This window comes from Octopus bimaculoides, chromosome 23, assembly GCF_046866305.1.
Source record: "Octopus bimaculoides isolate indiv1 chromosome 23, ASM4686630v1, whole genome shotgun sequence".
NCBI classification, from domain to species: domain Eukaryota; kingdom Metazoa; phylum Mollusca; class Cephalopoda; order Octopoda; family Octopodidae; genus Octopus; species Octopus bimaculoides.
The window spans coordinates 12,511,476-12,523,577 of NC_142950.1; the positions used below are offsets into that span (position 1 = coordinate 12,511,476).

The following is a 12,102-nucleotide window of genomic DNA, read 5'->3' on the forward strand; positions in this document are numbered from 1 at the left end:
GCGTTGTGAGTGTTTATTGAGCAAAAACACCTAAAGCTCCACGAGGCTCCGGCAGGGGGTGGTGGCGACCCCTGTTATACTCTTTCGCCCCTGCTTTCTCTCACTCTTTCTTCCTGTTTCTTGAGTAACGCTGCGATGGACTGGTGTCCCATCCAGCTGGGGGGAACACATACGCCATAGAAACTGGGAAATCGGCCCCATGAGCCTGGCTAGGCTTTGAAAGGGCACATAAATAAATAAATAAACTGAGTGTATATTTGTGTATTCGTGTCTCCATGTCTTCACAGTGTGTGATAATTGCAAAATTGTAAAATAAGTTTACTAAACAGAACAGGAGGAGACATATGAGATTGAGAGTCACTGAAGAGATCACGGGATATGTGACAAAAGATTTAAGGCAAAGGGCAATAAAATAAGAACAAGTGAAGAATGAGTTTATAGTGTGAGTTTATTTGGTTAAAAAAAAAATAAGTGTCAAAAGCAGCATCATTTATATCCAGTGTTCTACAAAAATATATCTAGTCATGGAGAAATATCTCCTTGCATGGAAACAGGAAATGGTTGGTGACAGGAAGAGCATCTGGCCATATAATATCTTGAAAATCTGACTCAACAGACTCCAATTGTCTTTGCAAGCATGGACAATTGAACATTAATATGACAATGAAATGATATACAACAGAACTATTTCAATCAATTCTTTTCCTATATCGATTAGGCTAATTGGTAAAAGCCATCTTTGTCTAAATATATTTTTTAATTAATTACCCACCTTAATGTTGTGCTGTCAGTTTATATATTTTTAGGGGACCATCATGCTCTTACTGAATTTGTACGGACACTGAAGTCTATGGGGCTGACAGACAGTGGGGACTATGTCACCATAGGGGTCAATGATCAACCTGATGACCCCGCAAAAAGAATAAAGTATTTCATTTTTGGTAAGTTGTTGATGTTGTTGTTGTTGTTGTTTTAGCCCCAGGTCAGTCCTGCTCAGGTAGATCTTCAGTCAATGATGTCCCATACATGATCATGCTAAGTATTTAGTTGTAGTGGTAGTAGTAGTAATTAGTGTTGACGGTGGTATTATTTGTAGTCAGTAGTTGTAATAGTTAGTAGTAGTAGGGGTGGTGGTAGTAATATTAGTTTTGACTGGGTGTTAATAATAGTTAGTAGCAGCAGTAGTAGTAGTAGCTGTGGTGGTAGTAATAGGTAGTAGTAGCAGTAGTCAGTGGTAGTAGTAGTAGTAGAGGTGGTGATGGTGGTGTTGGTAGTGGTTGTTGTAGTTGCTGTGTGTTAGTGGTGGTGGTGTTGGGAGTGTTGGTGGTGTGATGGTGGTAGTGGTTGTAGTTGTGCTGGCTTTGTGGGGGGGGGTATCAGTAGTATAATGGTGGTGATGGAAGTAGTAGTAGTAAGAGTGGTGGTGGTGATGATTATGGTGGTAGTAGTGGTGATGATAATGATGGTGGTGTAGTAGTACTAGTGGTGGGAGTGGTCTTAATGGGGTGGGGTGTTGACGGAAGTGGTGTTGATGGTGGTGGTGGTGTTGGTGGAGGTGGTGGTGATGTTGATGGTTGCGGTGGTGTTGATGGTAGTGGTAGTGGCAGTAGTGATAGTGTTGATGGTAGAGGTATTGATGGTGGTGGTGGTGGTGGTGGTGTTGATGGTGTTGGTGATGCTGATGGTAGTGGTGGTAGTGGTGATGGCAATGGTGGTAATGACTATAAGGTGATGACAACGATAGTGATGGTGTAATAGTACTGCTGCTGCTGCTGGCGGTGGTGACATTGGTTGTAACGATTATGGTGGAGACGATGGTGGTGGTGGTATTAGTAGTTCTTTTGGAGGTACTATGTTGCAATAAATCTCCCCTTCATGGCTTCAATGCTTTTATTAATTCATCATTAGTAACGAAACAATCTGACATTAGATAACAAGCTATATCTTACTCTCTCTCTCTTTCTCTCTTTCAGTGAAGGCCTCTGTTAATATTCCCCCCATCAAGTAGGGCGGTGGTTTACCATTTATCCATACTGTGACAGACAGAATGCCTTGCATTCCTTTATGATGCGTAGTAGTCTTAATGCATTGCCCAGTGTAACATCATCTTTTGGTCCCCTTGCGTGCCTTTGGTTCTGTCCAGTCTGTTGCAGATATTCAGATGAGGTCTTCAGTTTGGGGTTACATCTCTTCTTTTCTCCCTTCAGTTTTGGAGTCCCTGAGAAAATAAAGGGACCACAGATGCTGCCCTTTTGTTCCTGAATAAATGGTAGAAGGGAAAAAACAAAAAAACAAAAAATGTAAATGTTTAGAGTTCAAATCTTATCAAAGTCGATTTTCTTAATCCTTCTGGGGTCAATAAAATAACCTGTCAAATACTGGGATTATTAGGGCACTGCTGATGAAGAGGATTGACCTGCAAAAGTACTGTGCTGGTGTCACGTAAAAATCACTTGTGCCAGTGCCACATTAGAGCCCTGGTGATGGTGCCATATTAAAAGCATCCAGCACACTCTGTAAAGTGGTTGGCCTTAAGAAGAGTATCCAGCCATAGAAACCATGCCAAATCAGACTGAAACCTGGTGCAGCTCTCCAGCTTACCAGTTCCAGTCAAACAGTCCAACCCATGCCAGCATGGAAAAAAGACGTTAAATGATGATGATGATGATGGTGATGAACTAATGATACTCCTTCCCACCCAGCTGGATTCCCCTAATGTGACCTACTAAGACAATGAATATTGTCCAACCACTTTGTTCTTGGTCTACTCCTTGGTCTCCTGCCAGTCATGGAGGCAGAGTCCTCGGGTACCTCCTCCATAGAGTCCTATCAGAAGCCATTACACATTTCGGTTAGAGTCCCAAATGTGACTAACTGAGACTATGGGTATTATCCAACCATCTCATTCTTGGTCTACCCTTAGGTCTCCTGCCAGTTGGCATGGCTTGAAGAACCAGTTTTAGCATTCTTTCCTGTAACATTCTAACCACATGTTCATAGTACTGGAGCTGTGACTTCTTAGTGTGGAGATGTAGTGGCTCTGCCTGGAGAGACTCTCTGATGTCTGAGTTACACACCCTATCAAGTACGTTGCTCGAGAAATCTTTCAGAGGAACCCCACTTTGGCCATTTGTATTCACAATCATACTATTTGGTCACTAACCAGCATTCAAGATAAGGATATGAATTAGATTGACCTGTGGTGCTGGTGTGGAAGTGGTATCAAGACTGGTGAGTGTAGGATTGGTCAGCTGATATTTGCACATTTGGCACATGGTGCTACATGGTGCTACATGGTTCATCAGAAGGTGGCCTGCAGCATGCACAGAATGAGAGAATGATTAAAATATTTGTTCTGTTTTCTTTTTTTTTTTTTTGCAGAACCCTTTGAGAAGAAAGAATCTCTAACAATGAATGAGATAAAAGCATTTCAGTCAGTGTTAATAATGGCACCAAGAGGTCCCAGTAACCCCAATTGGGATTCATTCCTAGAAAGAACTCGCCAAAATCTTGGCAGAGAACCTTTCTACGTTCCCTCATTGCCTTTCAAAAAAAATCCCGTGAGTAAAGATTCTTTACTGTAAAAGTTAAATAATGTTGTTGTTGTTGCTGCTGCTGTTTTTGTTGTTGTCTAACCCAAGGCAAACCATGTTTGAGTATACCTATGATGAAAGGTGTTCTACCCTTGACCATTCTGGTGCAGACGCAGCTATGTGGTCAAGAAGTCTATTTTGAAGCCATGTGGAAAGTTGGGCAAGTGTTTTGTGCTATAGCCCTGGGCCAACCAATGTACTATGAGTAACTTTAGTAGAAGCACTGTGAAGAAATACACCATATGTGTGTGTGAGTGTGTATGTATATATATATATGTGTGTGTGTGTGTGTGTGTGTGCACGCAGTAGAAATTATATTGGTCTCTTTCTCTCTGTCTCTCTCTCTCATATATATATATATATATATATATATATATATATATATATACATATATATATACATACATGCATATACATACATACATGCATGCATACATACATACATACATACATACATACATACACACATGCATATATATATATATATATATATATATATATATAAAGCAAAGTGGAGAGAAACTTTTGCATATATTCGAAAAATATTACTTGTACTTCATTAACAATAATATCTGCTAGATAAGGAAATATCTTATTAACCTCTTATATCATCAATTCACCAGAGATTGTATAACAAATGTAAATAAATTCTAATTTATGTAATGGACTTCAGACAGTATTATGGTATTGACAGACATATTTATATATGTATTAATAAGGTAATTTAACAGCAGACTTCATCTCAAAGAATTCAATTTCATATCTTTATGTTCTGCTTTACACCCAGTTTGACTTTGTTTCACCCTTCCCAGCTTCCAAAGTTGATGAGAATACTAAATAAAATACTCGGGTTATATTCCACTAAATCCCATGGAGAAGGACAGTGGAAAAGGAAAGGAATCAAGCTGGATGGTCATCATGGAATTTGGCAAGAAAACTTGCAACACAGAGAGATAAATAGAAAAGCATGGAGGCCTTATGTGCCAGCTGGCACAAAGAGGATTGAAAAATAGATAGAAATCCCCGTAACCTTTTAGTACTTAATACAGCTTTATCCAGCAAAAATATTCGATCTGTTTTACATTCAAACCAACTAAATCTGGCCTCTTGTACCTACCCTACAATGTCATTTTAAAAATAAATAATCACATAATTGGAATTTCAAAGCTATGAGATACTCTTTTACTTGTTTCAGTCATTTGACTGCGGCCATGCTGGAGCACCGCCTTTAGTCGAGCAAATCGACCCCAGGGCTTATTCTTTGTAAGCCTAGTACTTATTTTATCGATCTCTTTTGCCAAACCGCTAAGTTACGGGGACGTAAACACACCAGCATCGGTTGTCAAGCGATGTTGGGGAGACAAACACAGACACACAAACACACATATATATATACATATACATATATACGACAGGCTTCTTTCAGTTTCCGTCTACCAAATCCACTCACAAGGCTTTGGTCGGCCCGAGGCTATAGTAGAAGACACTTGCCCAAGGTGCCACGCAGTGGGACTGAACCTGGAACCATGTGGTTGGTAAGCAAGCTACTTACCACACAGCCACTTGAAAACAACATGAATAAATAAGCATTACATTTGACAGAGGAATCTGAACGCTAATGGGTTAAATTCGGTGGTGATCCAGAATGATCACAGTTATCTATTTACCAATCTTCCTTCTCTCTCTTTTCTTTCTCTAGATATCCATTCATGCTGCATACCTGTATGATGCCATCCAGGTCTACAGTCGAGCCGTTCTTGAATCTTTCTTGGAAGGAAGAAATATTTCTGATGGGAAACTTATTACTAGTAAAATAAGGTCCAGATCATTTGAAAGTACGTATTCCAGATTGAAAGTACAGATTCCTGGGTATAAGAAGAATGACTCTTCAGTTTTGTAGAAGATATAGGTAGTAGAGAGATGGATATGGTGACATTCAGTCATAGCCTGAGTGATGTATGTATGTATGTATGTATGTATATATATATATATATATATATATATATATATATATATATATGCAATAATAGGATAAACTCTTATATAAGAATCTATCAAGTAGCTATCGAGAAAGAAATTCATAGGGAAGAATCTACCGTTTTTCCCTAAATCATATTTATCTATTTATATATATATATAAGGGCATAACTATACAACAATGCCTCACGTTAACTACCGTAATAAACACATTTTTACCGAATGCGAGGAAATGCAGCCTTCAAAGAAGCTAACCTTTTAAAAACAGACTTAACTCGCAAGGCAAGCTTCTTTGAAGGATGCATTTCCTTGGATTCTGTAAAAATGTGTTTATTACAGCAGTTAATGTGAGGTATTCTTGTATAGTTATGCCCTTATATATATATATATATATATATATATATATATATATATATATATATATGATATATATGTCCCTTTGGTGTTTAAACTGGTCATATCTGGCCTAAATATTCTTTCTGCTTTATGTTCAAACTGGCCAGATCTGGTCCCTCACATCTATCCAACAATATAATTTATATAATTCCAAAAATATGCAATCATATTATCAAACTGTCGAAGCTATGAGATAATGCATGATAAATTCAAAATAATGTAAATAAATAAGCATTACATTTAACAGAACAATCTGAATGTTATAGGGATACAGATGTATATATATGTATATATATATAAAAAAAAATACAAAAAATGGGACAAGAATGCAAAACATCCAGACAGATGATACAAAAAAGGGACAAGTAAAAACAAGGACAGGTCATTTGGAGTTTTCTTTCCTCAGTCGAGTTCCAAATTATCTTTGCAATTTCAGCTGGTTACACTTGAGATTGCTCCAATCTGGCCATCCCTAAGGAAAAACTAAGCTAAGAGCACTGATATATATGTGTGTGTGTGTGTGTGTGTGTGTGTGTGTGTGTGTGTGTGTGTGTGTGTGTGTGTGTGTGTGTGTATGTATATATCTATGTGTGTGTGTTTTTGTGTTTGTCCCCACCACTACTTGACAACCAGTGTTGTTGGTCTGTTTATGTTTCCCTAATTTAGCAGTTCAACAAAAAAGACCGATAGAATAAGTACTAGGCTTAGAAAAATACTGTAGCCAGTTCATTGCAATTCTCGGCAGTGCCCCAGCATAGCCACAGCCCACTGACTGAGAAAAGTAAATGAGTAGATACATGTGCGCGCACGCGCACACACACACACACACACACCTTTTATCTTTTTCTTGTTTCAGTTATTCAACTGTGGCCATGCTGGGGCAGCACTTTGAATTTTTAGTCAAATGAATTGACCCCAGTACTTATTTTTAAAGCCTGGCACATTTTCTATCATTCTTTTTTTTTTCTGAGCTGCTAAGTTACAGGGATACAAACACACCAACACTGGTTGCCAAGCAGTGGTGGAGGGACAAACGCAGACAGAAAGACACACACACAGATATACATACATACATACATACATACATATATATATATATATATATATATATATACAGTGGGCTTCTTTCAGTTTCCATCTACCAAATCCACTCACAAGGTTTTGGTTGACCCAAGGCTATAATAGAAGACGCTTGCCCAAGGTGTCACACAGTGGGATTGAATCCAGAACCATGTGCTTGGGAAGCAAGCTTCTTACAACACACCCATGTCTCCACCTACATATATATATATATATATATATATATATATATATTATGTATGTATATATGTTGTATTCAAATATTGCACTTTGATCAGCTTTTCAATTTATATGACCAGGTATTCAAGGTTATTCAGTGTACATTGATGAGAATGGAGATGCCAAAGGAAACTACACAGTGCTGAGTTTACAGAAAGATGTCTCCAAACCATTCCATATGTTTCTTGACCAAGTGGGAAGTTTCGAGATGACCTCGAAGGAGAGCGGAACACCTGTAATTTTTTTACAATATTATTTACTGTTATTTAAGCTTTTAAACCAGTGAAACTATATTTGATATTTGTAACAATGGTGTAATATTTCTAAATATTTACTTTAACTCTAGGATAATACTGACTTATCTTTCTCCTTCCCCTGAGTGACATCTTGTGACTCTATATCTCATTTTTAGCTCCTTTTCATATCTTCCTTCAATGTCTGCCCACCACTTTGACACACATAACATCCATCCCTACATACCTCTAACATCCATCTCTATCACTGTGCATCTCTCTCTCCCTCTCTCTATTTCCTCTTTCTACTCTCCCACACAGCACATCCTTTGAGTGATATCTAATGAGTGTCTCATCTTAAACTCCTTTCCATATCTGCCTTCAATGTTTACCCTCACTTTGTCACTCACAATATCCATCCTTAAATATCTCTAACATCCGTCTCTATCACTGTGCATTTCTCTCTCTCTCCCCTTCCCTCCCTCCTCCTATTTTCTCATTTATCTACAGTTTTATTATACAGTTTAGATACTCTGCATATTTTGCGTACTCCCAATAATCACTTTCTTGAGCCACTCCTGTTTCTCTCACCTTCACCTCCCATCAAACCACTACTTACTGTCAGCCATATTTCCACTCTTGTTCAATCTTCACTACATTCGTCTCTAACCCCCTGGCTCCATCACTAACCCCTTATAACTCTCTTCTCTCACTCCGCTCAACAACCAGTGTTGGTCTGTTTATGCACCTGGCCTAAATATTCTGTTTGTTTTATGTTCAAACTGGCCAGATCCAACCTCTCACACCTACCATACAATGTCATTCTAAAAATATACAATCTTATCATCAAAATCTTGAAACTATGAGATAAAGCATGATTATCTGAATGCTAAAGGGTTAAGACAGAAAAGTGAACCTTAAAAAGTCATAAATAGGAAAAGGCACACTTCAAAATTAGTGTTAGTGAATTTTGAACCAAATTAGAATCTTTGAAGGTTGTAGTGTCCCAATAGATAGCAACAAGCATGGGTAGTTTATTCCACGCTTTGACAATTCTCTGTATAAACATAATATAGTACTTCCATTCCATAAATTAGGGAGTCATTGGAACCTTAATGGAGATGTATTTTTATCTTCATGTCTTTTCATTCTTTAGAAATATCGTCCACTTCGTGACATTTGGTGGGTGAAAGGCAAGAAACCTACTGGAGAACCTGATTGTGGTTTTGATGGCATCAAGTGTATTGCCAAAATAGGTAGGTAGAACATTCTTTGTTTTGTAATTCCCAAGCCAACCCCAGGATGAACAGATCATTGAAGGTATTTCAGCCCCAAAACAAACTGGTGGCTTATTATTTTCAGCCATAATATTCCAGTGTTGGTTGGAGTCATCTACTCAGTAGTTGATGATGATGAAGATGGGAGAAAAAGATTACTTATTAAAATCATCATCATCATCATCATCATCATTAAATACACACATATATACATATACACACATATATACATTCACATTCATACACACACATTTGCATAAGAAGTGGTATCAAAAAGTTCCTGGACTAGTTCTGTAGCACACCAACAGATGGCAGCACATGGTTGCATGTGCAGTAAGAGCTAGAAGTGACCTTGTGCCTTCAGTAGAAAGGATTATTATTATTATTATTATTATTATTATTATTATTATTATTATTATTATTATTATTGTTATTACTTTTATTATTGTTTTATGTTTGACTTTTGCTTTGCATTTGTACAACTTGGCTCCAAGTCTCACCCAGAGACCTCAAGAGACAAGTTAGAAGTTCATGTTGGTGTTATGCCTAGGGTGTCATATATTTGGTTTTGTACATAGTGTTGTTCTAGAGAATGTTTAAGAAGCCATATGAATATTATGTGCTTGTTTTAAAATTTGAGATTACATAGAAAGTATTTTGCATTGGATATTATTATTTTTTTAATTTATTTATTTATTTATTTATTTATTTTTTTCTAGACTGGTTAGTTGTCGTTGTCTGCAGTGTTGTGACCACATTGGTTTTCATGATTGGAATTCTAGCAGTCAGGTAAACCAATAAATTTTCAATTTGAAACTAATTTCAATAAAGTTTAACCCTTTAGCATTGAGATTACTCTGTCAAATGTAATGCTTATTTATTCACATTGATTCAAATTAATCATGCATTATCTCATAGCTTTGAAATTTTCAATGATGAAATTGTTTATTTTTAAAATGACATTGTAGCGTAGGTGTGAGAGGGAAGATCTAGCCAGTTTGATCATAAACAGGCAGAATATTTAGGCTGTACATGGCCAATTTAAATGCTTTCAATGATGGGATTGTTTATTTTTAAAATGACATTGTAGGGTAGGTGTGAGAGGGCAGATCTAGCCAGTTTGATCATAAACAGGCAGAATATTTAGGCTGTACATGGCCAATTTAAATGCTTTCAATGATGTGATTGTTTATTTTTAAAATGACATTGTAGGGTAGGTGTGAGAGGGCAGATCTAGCCAGTTTGATCATAAACAGGCAGAATATTGAGGCTGTAGATGGCCAATTTAAATGCTTTCAATGATGTGATTGTTTATTTTTAAAATGATATTGTAGGGTAGGTGTGAGAGGGCAGATCTAGCCAGTTTGATCATAAACAGGCAGAATATTTAGGCTGTACATGGCCAATTTAAATGCTTTCAATGATGTGATTGTTTATTTTTAAAATGACATTGTAGGGTAGGTGTGAGAGGGCAGATCTAGCCAGTTTGATCATAAACAGGCAGAATATTTAGGCTGTACATGGCCAATTTAAATGCTTTCAATGATGAAATTGTTTATTTTTAAAATGAAATTGTAGGATAGGTGTGAGAGGGCAGATCTAGCCAGTTTGATCATAAACAGGCAGAATATTTAGGCTGTACATGGCCAATTTAAATGCTTTCAATGATGAAATTGTTTATTTTTAAAATGACATTGTAGGGTAGGTGTGAGAGGGCAGATCTAGCCAGTTTGATCATAAACAGGCAGAATATTTAGGCTGTACATGGCCAATTTAAATGCTTTCAATGATGAAATTGTTTATTTTTAAAATGACATTGTAGGGTAGGTGTGAGAGGGCAGATCTAGCCAGTTTGATCATGAACAGGCAGAATATTTAGGCTGTACATGGCCAATTTAAATGCTTTCAATGATGTGATTGTTTATTTTTAAAATGACATTGTAGGGTAGGTGTGAGAGGGCAGATCTAGCCAGTTTGATCATAAACAGGCAGAATATTGAGGCTGTAGATGGCCAATTTAAATGCTTTCAATGATGTGATTGTTTATTTTTAAAATGACATTGTAGGGTAGGTGTGAGAGGGCAGATCTAGCCAGTTTGATCATAAACAGGCAGAATATTTAGGCTGTACATGGCCAATTTAAATGCTTTCAATGATGAAATTGTTTATTTTTAAAATGACATTGTAGGGTAGGTGTGAGAGGGCAGATCTAGCCAGTTTGATCATAAACAGGCAGAATATTTAGGCTGTACATGGCCAATTTAAATGCTTTCAATGATGAAATTGTTTATTTTTAAAATGACATTGTAGGGTAGGTGTGAGAGGGCAGATCTAGCCAGTTTGATCATAAACAGGCAGAATATTTAGGCTGTACATGGCCAATTTAAATGCTTTCAATGATGTGATTGTTTATTTTTAAAATGACATTGTAGGGTAGGTGTGAGAGGGCAGATCTAGCCAGTTTGATCATAAACAGGCAGAATATTTAGGCTGTACATGGCCAATTTAAATGCTTTCAATGATGAAATTGTTTATTTTTAAAATGACATTGTAGGGTAGGTGTGAGAGGGCAGATCTAGCCAGTTTGATCATAAACAGGCAGAATATTTAGGCTGTACATGGCCAATTTAAATGCTTTCAATGATGAAATTGTTTATTTTTAAAATGACATTGTAGGGTAGGTGTGAGAGGGCAGATCTAGCCAGTTTGATCATAAACAGGCAGAATATTTAGGCTGTACATGGCCAATTTAAATGCTTTCAATGATGAAATTGTTTATTTTTAAAATGACATTGTAGGGTAGGTGTGAGAGGGCAGATCTAGCCAGTTTGATCATGAACAGGCAGAATATTTAGGCTGTACATGGCCAATTTAAATGCTTTCAATGATGTGATTGTTTATTTTTTAAATGACATTGTAGGGTAGGTGTGAGAGGGCAGATCTAGCCAGTTTGATCATAAACAGGCAGAATATTGAGGCTGTACATGGCCAATTTAAATGCTTTCAATGATGTGATTGTTTATTTTTAAAATGACATTGTAGGGTAGGTGTGAGAGGGCAGATCTAGCCAGTTTGATCATAAACAGGCAGAATATTTAGGCTGTACATGGCCAATTTAAATGCTTTCAATGATGAAATTGTTTATTTTTAAAATGACATTGTAGGGTAGGTGTGAGAGGGCAGATCTAGCCAGTTTGATCATAAACAGGCAGAATATTTAGGCTGTACATGGCCAATTTAAATGCTTTCAATGATGAAATTGTTTATTTTTAAAATGACATTGTAGGGTAGGTGTGAGAGGGCAGATCTAGCCAGTTTGATCATAAA

General features: G+C 37.1%; 1 protein-coding gene across 1 annotated transcript in view; it reads left to right on the top strand.

Annotated features, from left to right (window-relative positions):
* Positions 1-12,102, top strand: part of LOC106883603 (guanylate cyclase 32E) — a 37,958-nt gene that overhangs the window by 3,513 nt on the left and 22,343 nt on the right. The window contains exons 3-8 of the mRNA XM_089340086.1: positions 792-941; positions 3,382-3,560; positions 5,293-5,428; positions 7,346-7,500; positions 8,655-8,754; positions 9,495-9,564. Of these exons, the coding sequence (XP_089196212.1) occupies positions 792-941; positions 3,382-3,560; positions 5,293-5,428; positions 7,346-7,500; positions 8,655-8,754; positions 9,495-9,564 (790 nt within the window). The remainder of the gene's footprint in view (positions 1-791; positions 942-3,381; positions 3,561-5,292; positions 5,429-7,345; positions 7,501-8,654; positions 8,755-9,494; positions 9,565-12,102) is intronic.